The 21,217-nt window shown below is 46.5% G+C and overlaps 1 protein-coding gene and 1 pseudogene across 2 annotated transcripts in view; one reads left to right on the forward strand and one right to left on the reverse strand.

Moving 5' to 3' along the window:
- Positions 1 to 21,217, reverse strand: part of pard3ba (par-3 family cell polarity regulator beta a) — a 215,458-nt gene that overhangs the window by 123,054 nt on the left and 71,187 nt on the right. For both annotated transcript variants that reach the window (XM_033616106.2, XM_033616107.2), the window contains 6 exons: positions 18,470 to 18,942; positions 15,426 to 15,565; positions 12,923 to 13,051; positions 4,949 to 5,134; positions 1,649 to 1,810; positions 1,093 to 1,179 (listed from right to left, as the gene is read on the reverse strand). In XM_033616106.2, the coding sequence (XP_033471997.2) occupies positions 1,093 to 1,179; positions 1,649 to 1,810; positions 4,949 to 5,134; positions 12,923 to 13,051; positions 15,426 to 15,565; positions 18,470 to 18,942 (1,177 nt within the window). The remainder of the gene's footprint in view (positions 1 to 1,092; positions 1,180 to 1,648; positions 1,811 to 4,948; positions 5,135 to 12,922; positions 13,052 to 15,425; positions 15,566 to 18,469; positions 18,943 to 21,217) is intronic.
- Positions 9,983 to 10,497, forward strand: LOC117250099 (small ribosomal subunit protein eS10 pseudogene; annotated as a pseudogene).

Raw genomic sequence — 21,217 nt, forward strand, 5'->3', positions numbered from 1 at the left:
CAGCCAGTGACACAAACAGACAGGCATGCAGGAGGCTTCAGATTGGCTTTATTCAACAGAGGAGAAACAGGCAGGCGAGACAGAAAAGCAGGAGTACATTCCCTTAAAACAAATGGAAATTAAAAAGGGAAAAGTTAATAAAACTTTATACAAAGAGACAAAACAGGAAGGAGCAGATTAAGCCTTTACAGTGCGAGAGAAACTGTGAGAAAATAAATTTTAGAGGGCTAAAACCAATGTGACAGAAAGGAGGCCGTACACAGTGAGAAATTGAGTTTATGGGTAATATTTTAAAGCTAAAAGTTAATGCTGTGACAGTTAGAGGAATTGGCAAAAGGGGAAAGCTCTCAGCGAGATTAATATGCATCCACACCGTCGATCACTAAAAATTTACTGTATTTACACATGGAGGATTTGGTGCAGAGGAGGAGGAAGTGGCTAGAGGTGGTGCGGTCTGGTGAGAGCCCGGTTGTGTGCACAGTTATGCGAGTGTGCATCGAGATATCTGTCTGCAGATGTGTGTGTGTTTCTGTTGGTGGGTATCCTGCTGTGCGAGGGCGGCGGGTCACCGTACATCTGCCCTGCCATCGCTCTGATGTTCTCCGTGTAGCTGTTACTCTGAGGGCCGTCCTGCCTGTGAATGGTGTCCAGTGTGCGGCTGCGTGCGTGCCTGGATTTGTGGCCGCGTGTGTTATCAGGCGCGGCGTAGCCCTGCATGTCTGCGATTGTTCTGCTATGTGTGTATCCATACTCAGCTGGTCTGTTGAAGCTGCTCAGTGTGTGACTGTGCGGGACAAACCCAAACTGGTACCTTGTAGCAGGTGTGTACACGTCTTTCTGCGCATACCCCCGCTCACCATCCACGTACTCAACGTCTCTTTGTGTGAAGCCGAACGTGTACCCACTACGCCTCTCCCTCTGATTACAACCATAGGTGTATCTGGTGTGCGTCTCCCCTGGCCTCTGTGTGTAACGCTGCCTGTGGCTGTGCGGCAGCGGCTCGGACGCTCTCCTCCTCAGCGTGGGGAGGAGGGAGGAGGAGCGTTGAGGCGGAGGCGGCTGCTGCCGGTTGCAGGCGTCACTCGCTCGTACCTGATTGCTGTAGCCGGCGTGGCTGCTGGGTTGATGGGTGGCGGACCCATTTGTGGCCGTGTTTGCTGCGGGGTTGGCACTGCTCATCTGTGGGAGAAAGAAAATTTACATTCACGAAACTCATTTAGGTCAGCTGCTGCTTATATGTACAGTAGAGCATCTCCTAATGTGGACGATACGTGTCATTGATTCTGCTGTCAAACGTCTGGTAGCTACTTATGAATCGTCTTTGAACAGATCAGGCTGTGCGGAGCTTTTCATAATGTATAAGGATTCCTAAATGTTTCATGGAACCAAATTCATCTGACCAAACTCTGCGAGAAAAATTTAACAAGCTGCCCCACATCCAGCAACGATTCAAAAGGAGCAAACTGACAGGAAGTGAATGTCAGGAATACAGACTGTGGTTATAAGGACATGCAACAACATGTATAGGTTTTAAATTTAGATCGAAGCTTTTCACAATCAAGCTTCCGCACTTTCATGACCTCAAACTGTCATTCTCTTCTATTAATGCACAAGTCTGGTTTCCAATCCAGCTGGGACAACACCGTACCTGTTTGGGTGCTCGCAACACCACCAGCTGGATGGTGCCCCTGGCGTTCCCCTCTGACGACATGGAGCGTCTCAGCGTCTCCATGGCGGTGTGGTTGGAGCGTCCGAGCAGCGACTCACCGTTTACTGCTATCATCTGGTCATTGACGCTCAACCGGCCGTCCTGTTGGGAGACACACAGAGAAGTTATCGGCATTTCAGCTCTGCTAGCCTCATTAGTAGAAAGTAGCTGATGGCAGTTAGCAGCTAACTCAAAGAAGAAGAACAGAGGCCAAAAATGTCTGTGAATTGGGAAAACAATGAAGTGCGGGAGCTCCTTGCTCTCGTAGCATGGCATAGGATCAGCTGCCATATAACAGAGACAGGAAGTGAGTGTTATTGCCGCGTTATGCTCCTGTCACGCCTCTTTTGATTCTGTGATGCCGACTTGCTGTCTAAAATCACACACTAGGGTGGAATGATGCCACTGTTGTTTGGTTCTGTGCTAAAATGCAAAGGCGGTGTAAAGCAGGGACTTCTTTGCGACCCATATAGCGCCGTCTCTGTGTTTTTCATTCTATCTAAAGCAGTTGCACAGGAAATAGAGGCATTTTAAATAATCTTTTTTTATTCTGAACTATTTACTAATGTCACTTATGCTAATGTCTCATAAAAAATAAATGATATGAAAATGCTAGGGCGGGGGAAAAGAGAGAAGCACTGAGCGCGAGAATAAAATAAGACACACATGACTGGTCACCAATAAAGTTTTTAGTGAGGAGAAGAGAAATTGGGAGAGGTGTGAAATGTGTGTGCGTCTGTGTGTGAGAGAGAGAGAGAGAGAGAGAGTGGAGTAGAAAATGGAAGGAGGTGAAAGGCAAGAAAATTGTAGAGTTAGCAATCTACTGAGAGCGGGAGAGCCATGATAAATACATAGAGCAGCTAATGGAATAGCCTCCGTGGGCACTAAATCACTTCTAAGTGTTTTAAATAGCAGCCTCTCATAGAGAGGCAACACAGAATAGTACCCTGGAGGGAAAGAGGGAGGGAGAGCGGACAAGTGAGTAAGGGAGGGTGAGGGGGTGGGATCAAATGAGGGAAGCAGTGCAGAGGGTAATATTTTAAAAAAAGGACAATAAAGATTAGGACACCCTGACACACACTGACGATTCTCTTTGAGTGTGTGGAGTCCTGATTGGTCCGTTAGGGTCAGCCCTGCCCTTTGACCCCATCTCATTAACAAGGCACCGTCGGGGCTGACCTCAAACACACATGCTCGCGCACATTCCTCGCTCAAAATCCGAGGACGTCATCAAAAATTGATGCCAAAATCGGCGTGTGATATTACCCATTAATATCTCCACTCTTTGGGTAAGCAGCAGCAGCAGCACGCTACATGTAATTTTAATTTGTTTTCTTTAGCTTACGCTTTGATATGATCGCATGACAGGATCAGGGATAAAGTCAAAGAGCGTTTTTGTGATATAATTGAGGCCCCCGGCCCTGACAGCAGCCAAAACTCTTTAATGGAAATAGGTTAGATCTCTCCATGACTCTTCCACGTCTCCTCCCTTTTTTTTTTTTGGCCTGCTGTCTGTGTGTGCGACTCAGGGGACGACCCGGCTTCTCTCCTCTGCACCGGCCCGGCGCTGCAAAGTCTCATCAGGCCCCTTAGCTGCTTTTCATTAGCATGCATCAACATCGAGGAGGAGACACTCACACAGACACACACACCCTCATGTATTGTGTTCCTGCTGAGTGTCTGCACTTTTCAATTTTCCTTTTTTCTCCTCTTATTCTGCCTCCTTTCCGTCTCTCTATTGTTCGATACCGCTCATTTCTCCCCTCTTAGATTCCCTCCATTCCCTCAGTCGTTCACCCGCTGTCTTTTTTCAATGGGTTCCCTCCCTCCCTTGCTACTGTCTGTCTCTCTTCCTGCGTGTCTTTCTTCCTCTTATGTGGTATCTTGTCCCAGAAACCTGTTTTGCATCCAGCCGGAGATCTTACTAGGCTGTTCTGTCGGAGCGCTATCCGCATCGGCAGCTGTCGGAAAACTACTTCTGAAGGCACTTCGGGGAGCCGCTGTCTGGCCGCCCTGATCCCAGACCAGCCGTTTATCTGCAACGCCACACTCGTCTCTGTGCCTCCTCATCGTGCAGTGCTGATCTGGGAGCGGCAGCGAGGGGGGACCAGGAGTTTTGGAAGAGGGGGGGTGGGGGCGCTGATATTGAGGCCAAGTGGAGGAATCTCCAAAGTGCTGAAACAGGATGTTTTTTTTTTTGTTGTTTTTTCCAGATGCACTCACAACTTGAAGTGAGTGATACAGATAAGATGGCTGTAGTGCTGATGTGTCGAGGCCACTTGAGGTCAATGAGAGTCAAAGGTCAAGGCCTCAGAGAAAGACAGGAAATGAGATGGAGCGGTGACGAGTGCAAAGGAAGAGAAGATGAGAGGACACCAAAGAGAATGAGATCATAAAGACGAGGGGAGTTTCTGCAATGCTTCTCATGTTTGATGTATTTTTAAGGAGCTCTCTAAAGCACCAAACGGGTTCTGTAGGGACTATTTTCTTCCTACCTTCCAACAGTATCGCCACACAGAAGGACGAGTGCATCTACTGCTAGCTCACCTAGCACCAATGACTTTGCTAACATTGGCCTAGGAGGAGGACATTAACGTTAACATCTGCTCCTGAAATAGTTCCTACATGAAACAGCTCACAACAAGGTGTGTCAATTATCTTGAGTAACCGGGTCATGTTTTCAGCACAAAGACATTGCATAGGGTTGGCCAAATGCATTGTGGGATGAGCTCTTAGCCCGCTAGCCTGTTACAGAGATGGAGCACCGTTGCTTTCACCAATACTTGAAAGAAATGTCAGTGTTGTTTTCACACACAGCCAAGGTGAGCAGCAAGGCTCTGCTGCGGATCACCTAGAGATTCGGCCGGCGTGTCGCCTATTTTCTACACGTGACGCCTGTGATTCTCAGCAAAGACAGTGAAACACTCTGTGAACACCTGTGTGTGATCCCCACCAAGACTCGGTAGCGCTTCTACTCCATTATCTTCACAGCAACATATCACCTTTCACGACAGTTTCGGTGTCTGTATCTGCTGAATGTGTCGCAGAGATGAAAAAATAAACAGGCCTGTTTATTTTTAACTCAACACTTCCTTTTGATAACATGGAAAACAGAGACTGTGTGTTTGCTTTTGGATGTTGGGCCAGTAGATCAATGGTTTGTCAGACACTGGAAAGGGCTCCAAAAATGGCTGCTCAAGGCCTTGTGGCACCGAGCGCAGACATAAAGCTCCTCTCTACCTTATAAGCAGCCCCTCCATGGATGATGGACTTGATGAAGATGCCCAAGTCCTCTCCGGTCTCTCTGGACTTGTTGCCCTTCAGGCTGACCCCGAGGCCTGCTGAGCCTGATTCATTGAGGGGGATCTCGTACATGAGCTGCTCCCTGCCGTCCTCCATCACCAGGCTGCCGTCCTCTTCACCTTTCTGAAAGACACAAGAAGACTTTTGCAGCAGCTTCCACTTTAGACAGGAAGAGCCCATTCATACACACTTCTTTACATAGTAAGTGCTGTGTATGATCACTGACGATTGAGGTAGGAGCACCATATCTAATGCTCTGACCGATAATGCCTGCTCCTACACCACGCTGATTATACTCAACACCGAAAGGAGTGAGAAGGAAAGAGGAGTGAAATGGATTAAAGATAGAAGAGGGCTGCGGGGAAGAAAACAGAGAGGTAAAAAGAAAGGAAGAGAAGAGCAGGTGTTGTGTACTGGAAAGAGAGATGAAGGTGTAGTGAGAAAAAGAAGAAAGCTACAGTAGAGAGGTTATTCCATTTGGAGATGAAAGGCGCAGACGGAGAGCGAGCCATTTCTAAAGGAAACATAATAACCTTTTCATACCTCCTCCTGGAGCACAGTGGGGGAGGACGGGGGGAGGAAGAGAAGCAGAGGGACGAGGACGGGGGCGCAGAGGAGCATTTAAAAGTAATAACCCTTCCCTGAGGTATACCCGCTTCTCTTATCCACACTCCCCCTCCTCACTCTTTACATTTCATCCTAATCTCTCAATCTGACTGTACATCTCTCCTCTCAATTGCTCCTCCCCAGACTCCTGCTCCATCTCTACTTTCTACAGGTCCCTCTACATCTCTCACCCACTCACCCACTGCCATTTAATGTGAGGAAAATGACCGTGGTGGCAGCGCGGGGATGTAACGTGGGGGAGAGTGAGACAAAAGGAAACAAAAGAGAAAAGGAAAATGTCTGTCATTAGAGGGTGGTAAAATGGAGAGCAGGAGAGAGATGCCAGGTTCAGTCGCCCAGGGGAGAGAGGGCCTGAGGAGGGGAGGCGCCTCGGCACCACTTCACTCCCGAGCCTTATTTTCTTTACAGATGTAAGGTTACGAGTGTGTGTGTGTGCGCCTGCTCTACTCTGGTTCATTCAGATCAGCAGCTACGATAAAAACAACAGACACTGAAAAACTCAAAAAGCAAGATAGGGAATATGCGTATACGTTACAGCAGCCATACCAGTCGTCACAGCTTTAAAGATCTGAGTCCCCACACCAGGATTGCAGGAGCCTTACATCATCAGGCACCTCGCCTGCGACTGAATCAGAAATCCATGTTCGCATTTCCTCCGCCATCGCCGCACAATGTCGAAGGATGTGGGAGTCAAATTTGTCCTCCAGTTTAATATGTTGGGAAAATTCACAGGCTCTCAGCCTCGCTAAGATCCTCCAGCCCTCACATGTCTCTCTGTCAGCACTGCTCGGCGCTGCTACGTCTAGGTGCTTAATTAAAACAACAGCCTGTTAAAGCCTGCGGGCCAGGAGGGGTGCTCCGCTCCAAAGTGTGAGTCAGAGCTCACAGCCCGGTAACGGGAAAGAAGCTAAACCTGGAAGGTCATCTGTGTCGGAGTGAGGGAAGGTACTGTAGCACACTGATCCAAGTCCCTGCTTTCACTCTGGAGTTAAACTAGACGACAGCTCGGTCCCTGCTAATTAGAGCCCGCAGATATTACATACAAGGCGACAGTTTGTCAGTACCTTAGAAAACACTTACAATGCTTCAATTTTTAGCAGCGCATACTGTTAAAATTTAAGGGAAACACCACCAATATCAGAATTCTAATATGTTATTTCCATGGCCTAGAGTTCAATCAATAAATGTGAGCATGAGCTACTCTCTCCTGTGTGTCAGTCTGCGTCTTCTCTCTAAATTTGGAGGTCTTTGCAGGTCCGTGAATGCAGCGCAGGTGGAACTCTTCATAAGCTCCTTTATATTTCCACAGCAGCAGTCTGGAGTTTTACTCACGGGGTGGATAATTGATCAGTCGATCCGCCCAGAGCCGATCACATCGATGGAAGCACAATGAACAGTCAAGTTTTGCTTTCACTGCGTCTTATTAGTATAGTTATTAGCGGGTTCGATGGAATTGTTTAACAGCTGCTGCTGCGTTCGCTCGTGCTAAATTGTCAGATGCTAAAGTGACTCTGGCTCTGGGGACAGTTCGTTAGATCCGAGTCTAACTTGTGTAGCAGCAATAGAACGTTAATATACAGCGGGGAGTTGGATAAGCAAGGACACTGGATCTCAACAAACATTGAGGACACACTGAGTGCTTTCACATCTGTACTTAGAGCTGTCCACTTGTAATCCGATCACCTGGGACACATGTTAATGCCAGGTGTAGACAGGGCCTAAGTCTCAAACTTGTTCTCAAATCTGAAACAGAACGTGTACCCATATACCCAGAACATTTCCCCGGGTGCTCTCCATGTCATCTTGAACATCTTCCCAAATCATCGTCCTGGAGCAGCTCCACAAATTTAAGTTTTAGCACTCTAGTTCAAGGATTTGGCAGAGTTGTTCACGGGTTGTTCGTGGGTGTAGCTCCCCTTTAAATAATTCTGTACACAGACTATAATGAATACTCTCATGTTTCTATGTCTCCTCTTATTTCTTGTCATCCATCAGCTGTCACACTCTCTCATAAAGGCATGAAATACTCCCCAAAACGACATCTACTCCTTCGCCCACTTTGAAATAGTCAGAATCTCTAACTATGCAAATGGTTCAACTGTTGGACACAAAGATGTCTCCTACTTTACTGAAAAGTCCTCAAGTTTTTGAGTTGAACTTTGGCCCCGCTGATTATCACCTTCCAGCTGGGGCTCGTATTCACTTCTTTGATATGACGATAAGTTAAACCAAGAAAAACGACTCCTTCAAAACCCTGGATTCTATTTTCTGTTTCAGCGTAAGACTTTCAGTCGGGGCTTATTTTTATCAACAAGACATTTCAGAGTGCTGTTACTCAAAACCCGAGGAATTACAAAGACAATCCACTACTTCCTGCGTGAGAGACACTTGAGACGACTCAGGTGGCAACCTGGGAGGTTTTAAATACCTCTGTGATGTAGCTGCAATAACACATGAGGTGCAGGTGGGCGACTTGGAGCACAGCAGGCTCTGGAGCGATATTGAAAAGTTATGAAAATGTGACGTTGCATAAAGTGTTTATTTATTGGATCTGATTGAAATCTATTTGCACAACCAAGTGAATCTCAGCGGTGGTCCAAACACACTCTCACACACTCTAATATCCCCTCTAATGCTCCTTCCTTGGGGGCAGATTGTGTCCCCAGGGTGGCGGAGACCCTTTGCGACCCCCCTCCTCCCTCCACTGTTAGCCTAAAGCAATGGCTCTTTAACAAGCTTTTAGCCAGGAGAGAGACCACCCTCTTCAACACCCAAATGAGGAGACAAAAAGGAGCTTTTTCTTACCCCAGGGTGGGTGGTGAGGAAGAGGAGGGGGGTTGATACACAGCGATTACACACAGAGCCTTTTGTCGCTGAGGATTTCTAAATGGGGGTTTCAAAGCGGCGGGATTAGCGGTGAGAGCGACATTCAATTAAGATGAGATCTCGCTGCGCTCGACGGCGACGATGGAGCTGCCAATTAATCGCCTTAATGTCTGCCTCTTCGCCGCTTTACACCTTTACCTCACAATGAAGAGAAAGGAAAGTAAAATGACTGATTGAGGGATAATTCTGGGGAGTTGGAGCGGGGGGGAGGGAGGATAATGAAAAGGAAAGACGTGAAGCTCCAGCTCCAACACAGAAAGGTAGAGAGACAACCAATGAAAAGACGGGGAGGACAATGTGTCTGACAACCCCTTTTCCTGTGAGCTGGCCTAGGCTGCTGGCGACAGAGGGTCAACCATGTGCAGCGTGACCCCTCCATCCTGTCCTTGGCTCGGCTCACTCACACACACATATCACGCTCCCGCCGAAACACCCACAAGAAACTCTCTAATCTCCACCCTGAGACAAAACGAGGCCCCGTGATATAATGAGAGCGCCGAGCGTCGGTGACGCAGAAATGCTGACAGGAATGAAACTGTGATTAGAAGTTATCACTTTTTAATTACTTGGAGGGTGTGTGAGAGGACGGGAGACGGGCTAGAAAATCGTCATCCCTTTGTATCCTAATGACGAGGCTAATTCACACGGCTTTGCTGTTATTCTTTGGACTGAAAGAGACCAGTGTGCCTCGCAGCGCCGCCGAGTGCTTTAACAGAAGCGCACGCTGCTCATGAAACATCAATACCCTCTCTATTGAAACTAATCAATCAGCGAGTTCCTCTCAAAGTCTATTTTGCTTGTACAAGGCAGATAAAAGACTATATGAATGCTGGGGTGCACAGTATAAATCTTGTAGGTTGGCAGCAGGATGGTGCAGAGAGGAGAGAAAGTTGCCTTTTAACAACATGACCCGGGTTCAAACTGCTGTGTCAGCGAGTGTCTGTTCTGCTGAAGTGTCCTTTGGCAAAACGCTGACCCCTGACCAGCTGCGAGGTTGCTACCGTTTGGCATCCCACAGTCAAGTATTCGCATTGCTGAGTGTATTTCTACAGATATCAGCGCAGCACATGGAGACTCCCTCCTTCTGCGTTTATTTTAAGCCACACTAGTGACAGAACTCTGGGGACGGCGATGTTGGCTGTTCGGCCGCTCTGACACTTTGGTCCCGACTGAAATATCCAGACTAATTTTGGATGGATTTCCATGAAATTTAAGTCCCTGCACATTCGTCAGAGCATTTCAAGCTGTGATCAAAACTGAGTACTGTAAGGCAAAACTAGTGTTTTTGGGCACACTACTGCAAGTGATTACATTCGTAGCGGACACTGCTACATGACGCTACATGCTAACATCAGAGAAACACGTAAGCTTCGTTGGCGATGATGTTATGTTCTCGAGTTTTGGATCAGATGGGTAAAAAGGGGTCAAAAGTGCCGCTATCCCCTTCCGACTCCGCTCCCCTAACAAGTGGAAAGATGCTGATGCCCAAGAAGAATCGCCTTGCTATCTATGAGCTCCTCTTCAAAGAGGGAGTCATGGCGGCCAAGAAAGATGTCCACCTGGCCAAGCATCCGGAGCTTGCCGACAAGACTGTGTCCAATCTTCATGTGATGAAAGCGATGCAGTCCCTGAAGTCCTGTGGTTATGTCAAGAAGCATTAGCGCCATTTTTACTGGTACCTCACCAACGAAGGTGTCCAGTACCTGAGGGACTTCCTCCACCTTCCCCCTGAGATTGTGCCCGCCGCCCTGAGACCGCAAGGCCCAGGCTCAAGGGAATGGAAGGAGAGAGGCACGCCCGCCTTAACTGTAGCGAGGCTGACAGAGATGCATACAGGCGATCTGCTGCACCCCCTAAGAAAGCCGAGGCCGGTGCTGGAGCTGCCACAGAATTCCAGTTCAGGGGAGGGTTTGGACGCGGCAGAGGACAGCAGCCTCAGAAAATTTCACCACCTTTTTCTGTACAATAAAGAAGACAGAGGATCCTCCGTTACAGTTGACTGGGCTTTGTTGGAAGGGGGCGTCTCAGACAGAGGTTGAATCCAGGTAGAGTGTTGGTTTGCATCTTGTGGAGGCGCTCCAAACGGCAGCTATCATGTGGATGCAAACCCGTGGTGAAAAGCAAGCACATCTCTGGCCTAGAACTGACACAAGACACTGTAGCCTGCAGAGGTTCCTCTCTGCTCTTGTTGGCAGGGTCAGCAGTGGGAGCACACACTTTCTCTTTACAGTGTGAATGTGTCTGAATTTTACCGACAGTCTTCTGCTCAGCTGTGAGAGCAGACTACCTTGGAATTTTTTTCCTGGTGTCGGAGTCAGGTTTAGTTGGACTTTGAATTGAATTATTTTGAATACATATCTGGCCAGGTGAGACACAGGAGACTTTTCCAGAAGCCACTGCACCACCTGCAGGCACACTCAGGAACAGGTGAAGTAAGTGAGCCTCACTCAGTGATCATATCACCCCAGTGTGTTATAAATGGCCCCAGATATCTAATCTGATACTGTTTTTTAATTAAAATAAACCAAGCATCTCATGTCATGTGAATGCCTTCAGTTGGACAAAATGTTCCTGTCGACAACCAAATTAAACCTTGATATATGCAATAAGCTGATATTGGGGATTCATTATCTGTAGCGGCAACAGTGAGGTTAGTCAAGGAAAACTTAGAATTGTTTTTCAGCCAATTAATCTCAGCAGCGGCTGAATGTAAAACTGCGATAATGAACTGCTGATTTGCATCTGATTATTTTTTAAACAAATATGACCGTAGTGATGCGGATGCTTAAAGGCACTTTTTACAAGATAGTACAGCCTCTAAAACGCCGATGAATATTCATGAGCACCCACACTGAGTCAGACAGACGTGCAGACAGACACCTACGCGCGAGCGTTTTCGTCGTACGACGGGAGAAGCAGATGGCAGCGTCGACTTAATGCGTCTCCATAATCATTACATCTTTTGTGCGAGCGAATCGTTGCGGGCCGCTCCTTGCTAGTGCTTCACATAAATTTCCACCACAATTTACTACTTGAGAGCAGCAGGAGAGAGAGGAGAGCAATTAAAACCTGCAAGGGAGGAGAAAGACAGAGGAGGAAATATCTGTCTTGGTTTTGATTCTGCAGAAGGGTGTATTCTGTTGTTAAGTACAGCATGTGCTCATTTGGCTACTTTTAATTACGACCTTTTTATCCGTGGTAGTTTCTGCATCTGTGTTTTTATGTAATCCTTCTTGAGAGTCTGTAAATCTAAATTTAATGACGCAGCCCCTTTAGCGTGTGGTGTTGTGTGTGTGTGCTTGTAAATATGTGAGTGTGTGTGTGTGTGTGTTTAGGGGACATCAAACCGTCTTTGAGGTGGAGGACTGTGCTGGAGATAAGGGCCAGATCTCACGGGGCACCAACAACTTCAACAGCCTCGACAGAGACAGGAGTGAAGGCTCTCTCTCATTCTCCCATTCCACACACCCCCCTCACACACACACACACACAACCTCTCTCTCTTTAAGTCTCTAATGCCCAAATACAAGCAAGTGTTAGATGAAGACTGTAGAGGCTCTTCAAAGTGCACTTGTTATGCCAAGACTGCTGGGCCATTAATGAGGGCAAACTATTTTCGGAAGCAGTAACTTGGCTGTTTAAAGATTGTGTGATGTGTTCCTCCGTGCGCACATCTGTGTGTGTGTGTTGGAGAGAAAAAGCACTCGTGTTCAAGTTTTCATCAAGGACTAGGTGTTTAGGAGTTTGTGTGAGAGAGTGTGAGTGTGTGCGCAGCCACTCTAGGTGTGAATATGCATCAGTCACTACAAAGCCCTGCGCGTTTTTCTCACAGCGCTTTGAAGTAACGGAAAGGGAATAATCAGAATAACCGCCGAGGACAGAGGGGAGAGAATAGAAGCGCACGAGCGAAAAAACATTTACAGAGAGCGGGTGACTTTCAAGGGGCCACCTGGCTGTGTGGATATATGTTTAAAAGTCTGTTTATTGATAAAGTGTCCCCGGTGAAACGCAGTCAAACTCTGTCAGCTGCACAACGCTGATCTCTGACCCCGTCAGGCGCTGCAGGTAAACGGTCACTTAACACCAGCGGCGTGTCAACACGCGCAGACATGCTTGTAGTTTCCTGCGGGGCTGCTGTGGCTTGTGTGTGTGACTTCCTCTGGCATCGCTGTGTCAACAAAGCAGAGTGGGACAGGAAGACCGGAGGGTGCTCTGGGTGTGTGACCGTGCGGGGTGTTTATAGGGAAAAGGGCAGTGACATAAAGAGGGTCAGTGAGAGCGAAAGAACTGACACAATGTGAAGAAAACGTTTAAAAAAAAAGATGAAGAGGAGGAGCACATATGAAGAGAGGGGACGCTGTGTGACGGTTCAGTGAGGACATGGATGCACTCTCTTACCAGTTCCCGAGGCAAGAAGATGTCCTCCTGCCGTGCCACCACCACACACACGCTCTCTCCCTGCCTGGTGCTGCGCAGCATGGCCACGAGTTCCTCCTGGCTACGGCCTGTCATGTCTATTCCGTTCACCTACACACATGCAAAAAAGAGCAAACACACACACACACACAGGAGGACATTAAAGCGAAGACTTTCATCCACGATTTCACTGTTGCAGTCGGAGTAAATTCATTTCTTTTATATCAGACAAGATAAGGTTTGTTTAACCTTGACATGTTTCCACGGGTGTCTTCCTTCTTCAGAAGCGTCACCAGATGTCATTGATGACGTGCCTCATATATCAGCTGATGTTACGGAGGGATGAAGGAGCATATACGCTGTCACATACCTGGAGCGCCGCCCTCGAGGAGCGACCTGACAGCAGGAGGTGTAACAGGCCTCCGTAACATCAACTGATATAAGGCACGTCACCAATGACATATGGTGAGGCTTCTGAAGAAGACGGAAGACACCAGTCGAAGCATGTCAAGGTAAAACAAACCTTATCTTGTCGGATAGAAAAGAAAAGAAAAACGCTAATCTAAGACTTAGACAGAATGAGCTTCTACGGATTAATATGTCAACAAGTCAAATATCGCAGGATCAGGGTTTGAATCCGCCGACCCTTAAAGGGAAATTTCGGTTTATTTCAACCTGTCTCCTATCGTCCTCAATTTGTTTCAAGTGACTAGTGACATAAAAATAATAGTTAGCATGTTAGCTGTTAGCCTAGATACAGCCGGGGTGCATAGTAGCGTCAGACCTGTTAAAACGTAAGTGAACCTTCAAGTGCAAAGTTAGTCCACTAAACAAGCTTTTTTTCCACAAAGACCGCCTCATATCGTTAGGATAAATGTCAGAGAACATATAGAAAACGACATGTAAACGTGTTGTCTTACCTTACCGGTGTGCTGCCATCTTTGTTTACCATCTAGCTCTGCTTTCCAAAGCGCGGCCGAAATATCGCGAGAACAAGCAGCGATCTCATACCGTGCCTGAAATCTCGCGAGAACAAGCAGCAACAGCTGGAAGGCAGAACCGGACAGTAGCCTGGAAAGTTCATTCATTTATTTCATGAAAGATTTATAGAATAATGGCTGACTTTTTGCCAGACTTCGACTTTGTGGAGGAGGAATTTGATTTTGCAGAGTTTGATGGCCGCCCTTATTTATTTGAGCCAGAATACACTGACGAAGAGCTTCGTGAAATTGAAGAACGGAGGAAGAACGGAGGAGGAGAGAGAGAGAGAGAGAGAGAGAGAGAGAGAGAGAGAGAGAGAGAGAGAGAGAGAGAGAGAGAGAGAGAGAGGCGCAACAGGTAGAGGACGAGAGAGGAGGAATGGCTGCTGCAAGGCTGCGTAGCTCTGGAGATTGGTGGTGTACCTGTGAATGCTGTGCCCCAGTGCCCACAGAAGAGGAATGCCTCTGTTGCAAGGAATGGGACCGGTTGCAGCCTTATTTTCAAGGTCTGGATGTGACCGAGGACGAGACACCTCCACCTGGAGTAGTATCCAGCTGGGCTTTATCTAGAGCTCGCGAGATATATTTCGGCCGCGCTTTGGAAAGCAGAGCTAAATGGTAAACAAACATGGCAGCACACCGGTAAGGTAAGACAACACGTTTACATGTCATTTTCTATATGTTCTCTGACATTTATCCTAACGATATGAGGCGGTCTTTGTGGAAAAAAAGCTTGTTTAGTGGACTAACTTTGCACTTGAAGGTTGCCCGTTCACTTACGTTTTAACAGGTCTGACGCTACTATGCGCCCCGGCTGTATCTAGGCTAACGGCTAACATGCTAACTATTATTTCTATGTCACTAGTCACTTGAAACAAATTTAGGATGATAGGAGACAGGTTGAAATAAACCGAAATTTCCCTTTAAGAGGATAAGCAGTTACAGCTCATGAATGAATGAAATCTAGTTATAGTCTGAAAAATCGTGACCCTGCAAGATCCCCAGTCTCTGCAAACTGTTATAGTGTGTAACTACCCTCTCATATTGTCTTTAAATGTGAGAGGATGTCTAGTGTGTACACATTCTGAACTACACTTGCAGAGTGTTAAAGTAAAAAAAAAGAAAACCTCACATACATCTTGTGGTAGTTCTGATTTTATTCGTCTATGTGTTGGTATATTCATACAAAAACAGTCTTGAGATTCTGCCTCCGCCAAAACATTTATAGGGACTATTTCTTTGGGAAAAAGTAGCTCCAGGAGTTTGTCTCATCTGTCTAGATTCAAGGGAGAACTCTTTCACCTGCAGTGATCTCTACAATCACTGCATATCACTGAGAAATCTATGTTCATCATGCTAATTAATTCTGGGTAAGGTCATCTTGAAGTGAAGTGCAGGTACTCAGTTTAACCACCAGGGGTGCCACAGGAGTCAAACCCTGCTCCTGCTAATGATGTTGTTCCTGTAGTTGACTGTGTGTCTTCAACTCTGAGGGGGCTCCTTACCTCCAGGATGCGGTCTCCAGGCTGCAGGCGGCCATCTTTGACTGCCGCGCCACGTGGCAGGATGTTCTTCACCAGGATTGGCCCTGGCCCGTGGACTGAGGAGTCCCGCGTTACCACGGTGAAGCCAAGACCCTCTGTGCCTGCGGGAGCAAAGCAACCTGCGTCACCGTGTGCAACAGGGACATCAATCCCCCTGAAGGTACGACTTTATGAATTTTATTACTTTTAATTTCATTTTAATTGAATTTTCCCTCTCGTTTCCCTGCTCTGCCTCTCCTCTCCACAGTTTTCCCTCTCTCCTCCTCTCCTGTCCTGCTGATCCTGGTCTGCGGTCGGAGCATCTTCCTTCACATTAACTACTGTTTAAGTGCCTGTTTTCCTCTGGGGGTTTGTTGCCTGGCTTAGCCTCTGAGCCGCCGGGAGAAGGCTCCTCTCCTAGCCGGATTAGACAGACTCTGCCTTTAATTTCACGTGTGAGCAGGCCGAACGGTGGCTGATGAAGGGAGGTAGAGGGAGAAGATGGAAGGAAGGTGGGGGCGGAGGGAGGAGAGAGAGAGAGAGAGAGAGAGAGAGAGAGAGAGAGGAGAAGAACCGGAGAGATATTATTCCCTTCTCTAGCTTCCCTCCCTGGGGATGCAACGTGATTTCCACAAAGATTTTCCTCGTGGGTGTGAGCCTGCGTTTATCTGTGTGTATACATTTACAAGTGTGTGTGTGTGTGTGTGTGTGTTTCTGAGGCCACACACACACACACATGCATGAGCCGTCAACCCCTAGAGCCTCCACCCTCTCCCTTTTTCACGGCCTCACAAGCCCCAAGCCATGAGTGAAATGTGCCACGCTCCGTGTGTGTGGGTGTGTGTGTGTGTGTGTGTGTGCGAGGAGAGCAAAGCCGGCGTGGCATACTAAAGGCGGTGAGCGATGCTATCTGGTCTCCAAGCTAAGCCTCTGCCTGCCCTACATTAGCGCACCTAAACCTCACCACCTGTCAATCACGGAGAGAAAGAGCCTGTTGCCAAGGGAGAGGGTGTTAGAAACCCCATAATATCCTCTGCTCTGATCTTGCATCAGGTGAAAAGGATACAGGGAGAAACAGACAAAAGAAGGATGGAGGGAAAAAGGAGGAGAAAATGGGAGGGATGAAAAACGTGCTGGGGAAAAGAAAGACAGTAACAATAACGCAGCGGTGAATGGAGCTTTGAGCCGGAGATGGAGAGTGTGGAGCCCAATTTCTCCTCTCCTTTCATCCAGATATCTCCTCGCCTTTCTCTGGGTACCTGTAGCAAGTGTGTGCATGCAGCCCAATTACAGCGCTCCCTTTCAATGCCCCATAACACTACAGGTTGCTCGAGGAGAGCCTATTCACAGGCCTGCAAACCTATTCCAGTGCTATCAACACATCAGCGCTCCAGCACTGATGTGTTTTAGAGGGATAATAGATAAGGCAGCCAGGGAGCCAGACGGATTCAGTCTGGGTTAAAATCTAAAAGCAAAACAAGCAGACAGAATGTAAGCTTCTCCTGCGAGATAAAAAAAAGAAAGTTACTTTCAATATGTACAGAAAATTTGCTTTTAATGGTCCAGAGCTTTATAAAGGGTTTTAGCACTTCCGGTTCCCTCGTCTCACACTAAGTGGGATCTTTGAATGGGATTTTGGTTTGATGCCTGAAGTAAGACTTTCATGTTTTGTTCTACAACATTAAATATGTCACTAAATACCCCACTTGTGATTTTTTTAAGCTTAAAGTGTCGTAAAAAAGGCCATTGCTAACAAGGGGTGCAAAAACTCAGGCCCAACCCAACATGAAACCACTTAGTTTGTGACCGAGCCTGATTCAAAACATTAATTTCTGCTGGAAAAAAAACATTTAATACCAGCTAATGTATTTCACTTCCTGTCGTCCTTCCATTATTCGGGGTATCCACAGAAGATTACTGTACCAAATAATTTCATTAGACACGACAAAACTCCATGACTTCCGTAGAACTTTCCACTTTTAATTGTGGAATTCGATGACCTTTTCCAGGTTTTCCATGCCTGCTACTTCAAGAGTTGGCGGCAGTGCTGCATCTCACCCACGGTGATTTGCGCAAATCATTAACGCTGCTTTTATTTTAGATCAGGAGCCAGAGCCAGGAGGCAGACACTGTCTCCACATTTAAGACTAGACTTAAGACTTTCCTCTTTGATAAAGCTTATAGTTAGGGCTGGCTCAGGCTTGCCTTGTACCAGCCCCTAGGTAGGCTGACTTAGGCCTAGTCTGCCGGAGGACCTCCTCTCTCTCTCTCATCCTGTTACTACGTGTCCCTAACTCGGCTTCTTCTCCGGAGTTTGGGCAGAGGATCAAAGCTCTACTTTACAACATCGTTGTCGTAGTTAAGTTCACGCAACAAAGGCATGTGACCGTGTTGTAGTTTGTTTATAGCCTGACTTGTAGCAATTGTATTTACGCTTCAAAAATCAGAAAAGTGGCATTCTTTCATAGACATTATCTTGCTGAACAAAACGTGTCAGCATAAACTTTCTTCCTGCACCAATCTAAAATCCAGTGGAGAAATACCATAGGCTGTTTTGACAAGGGAACCGAGGCAATTCTTCCGGGCTGGCCTACAAAAGAAACATCATCGCTGCAGCACTCTACTCTGAATCAGAAATTCCAAACTCATCCTTGTGCTGGTGGGGAATAAAACATCCGTGACTTTCAAAGCAGCTGCTCATCAGCGTTGAGTTCAGCTGTTATTACATGAGAGAAACAAACCTAGAAGATAAAAACTATAAATAAGCACGGATGTCCTCAAAAGACCACGCACACATGTAGCACAAACTTTTTCTCCACAAAGCATAATGTCTTGCTACAACATGGGAGCAGAAATCCTTCAACTTGATGCATATATTCGGGGGACTGACAAGAGACTTCAACAAACTCCAAAAATCCCACACCTCCCATAATGCAGCTCAATATCAGAGTCATGGACAGGATGACACCCACAGGTTGTAATGCTGAAAGAAATGAAAATAAAATGGGCCTTCACTCCATATTTACCTTTCTTCAGGTCAATTTTTATCTTCTTGCCTCCCTTCCTGCTTGTAAGGTTGGCCAGGCCGGGCACAGGGCTCCTACTGGCCTGGGGGCTCTGGCTGCGGGTCCTGGGTGTCGGGGAAGAGCTTGCCGCCCTGGCAAGAGGTGTCGGAGAGACTCTCTCCAAGGAGCTGTGCCCAGACTGGAGCTCCGCTGGCGGCGTGTTCAGGGCAGCTGGATCTGGGGTCCTGGCACGCGCGTCTGGTCGCCTCACTTCGAGTTTGGCGGTGGTTTTGGTGTCTTGTTTAGGTTCAGGCTGGGGGTCGGTTTTAGCACGGACCACCATCGGACTCTTTGTTTTTGCGGTGGAGTCTTTGGCGTCGCCGGTGAAGAGCTGACCTATGAAGCTCTTCTCGTAGCGCAGCTTGTTGCCCACGGGGAGGACCTCCAGGCGCACAGTGGGGCAGGTCATGGCCTGGCGGAACACATCCTGTGACCTGGGGAAAGGAATTTTTTTACTTTACATATGTGATTGTGGAACACTAAGACAGACCAGACCAGTCAGAGAACACAGACGACTGGAGAGCAGAGAACGAGGAGGCTGAATGAGGCTTGTGCATCGTTAATGGAGCTGTATTTCAAGCACGGAGCGACTCCTCCAGCTGGTTTGGGACGCTGTGGCCCCTGTCAGATGGGGGGAGACCCGACAGCAGGCTCTTATTGCAGCTTTAACAGACCACCATCAGCACAACATTCACACAACACAGACGACACAGTGGGACGCAGTTAAATGGACCTATTCAGCTCCACTGCAGAGAGGACGAGAGAAAATGGAGAAAGAATGAGGACAGGAGGTTTTAGGTGTGTGTGTGGAAAAAATAAGGGACAGAGAGAGACATACACATGCACTCCTTTGTGAGAGTAGATGTTGGGATGAGATAGGAGAGGCAGAGAATGAGGAGGATTTGTCTTTGGCTGATAAAAGGAAGCAAACTGAGTGATGGGTGAGGTGTTTCGCTACAATGGTGGCAGAGTGTGTGGGAGTACACACACACACACACACACGAACGCAGGCACACACAAACAAAAAGGATATTACTTTTCTGCTGTTGTAGCTTTTGTTTCACCTCCTAATAACACCCTCGATGCTTAAAGACGTATTTCACTGCTGAAAAGATGTTAGTCGGCAACTCACTTTAAAATTAATAATTGGGTTTAAGTTGTTGTTTTAAGGAGCAAAAAGTCAAAATTTTCTAATTCAAGCTTTTTTAAATGTGGATATTTTCTGGTTTCTTTCTTCCTCTGTGAAAGTGAACTGAATATTTTTGGATTGTGGACAAGACAAATCATCTGAGGACGTCATCTTGGGCGTTTGAGAAACACTGATCACCATTTTTCACCATTTTCTGACACTTTATAGACAAACAATGAATCACTTAATCGAGAAAATAATCAACAGATTAACTGACAGTTATTTGTCTTTGTTATTTGTTGATGCAGTCGCAAGACACAAATACATTGGAGGGTGACAAAATGCAAGTTGCTTTTGGCCAACTCGTTCTAGAACAATATAGCAGACAGCAGGTTACAAACAATCTTGTATTACAGCTCAACAGTACACTAAAACATGTTTCAGATAACACTTGAGGTTATAAACGCAGTGACAGAATCTGGGTTCATAATTGATGTGATCATATTTGATTGCTTTTTTCCCCCTCTGTTTTCACAGTACAGAAAAAACCACGGCACCAACTTTCTCTTCACCAACTCTCACATTACAGCTAAGCAGTACAATAAAATCAACCCCGAGAAAGCGCGCCAGGCTTTGAAGCCAATTTTCACAATTTCATTACATCTGTCACATAAAAAAAACTTTTTTTAACCCTTTGAAACATGGAGCGACATCACTTTTCTTTTGCTGCTTTCAGACGCCTTTCCCAAGTATTTAAACCTTTGAACCCTGAACTAAAATGTTCCACAGACTGCAAAATAAATAAATAAATAAAAAAGATAAAGAAAATAAATTTAGAAAATTTAAAAAAAAAAAAAACCTAGGAAAAAAGAAAAAAGCTAGGGCAAAACTATTTTTATAATAATAATAATAATTATTAATATTATTGTTATTATTTTATTTTAAAATTACGTTATACAATTATTAAATTCTTAAGCACTCTTTCTAGGTCCTTGTTTGTTTTTAACTTTCATTCTTCTTTTTTTTTTTTAAACAATTTTCTTGTTTTTAATTTTCTCTTTTTACTAATTTCTTGCTAATTTCTAGGTCATTCCTTCTTTCATTGCTCATTGCCTTCTTCCCATAGCCTGGAAATCCAGACCCAAATCTAGAAAGATTTAGGGTCTGGCTATGAGTAATGAAAATGGCCCAACTCGAGGGGCAGCACCAAGCATGCATTTGTAAATATCACTGCACGCAACTGGATAACACTACGACCAATCAGAACAATACACGGGGTGACGTATCCAGAGTTTAGCTACCAGCGGAGCTAACTGGTAGATTAGACTCTTGCCGTATCCGGTCGGCAAAACAGCAAAAATGTCCTTCTTGCGAAGGAAAGATTCGAGCGCTGTCTTCTGTTCCTCTTTTAGAGAAAAAGCCAAGTCTAACTTGTTCATTGTAGCAGCCAAAGCCGTTTCAAACAACTGGTGTTCATCCGTAGCCATCTTGCAGTGTTTACTGACTGATTCCGGACTCCATCGTCGCAGTGCTGTCATCATCTGTTTAGCTCGCCTCTGGCCCGCCTATATCAGATACAC

The sequence above is a fragment of the Epinephelus lanceolatus genome, chromosome 24 (genome assembly GCF_041903045.1).
Source record: "Epinephelus lanceolatus isolate andai-2023 chromosome 24, ASM4190304v1, whole genome shotgun sequence".
NCBI classification, from domain to species: domain Eukaryota; kingdom Metazoa; phylum Chordata; class Actinopteri; order Perciformes; family Serranidae; genus Epinephelus; species Epinephelus lanceolatus.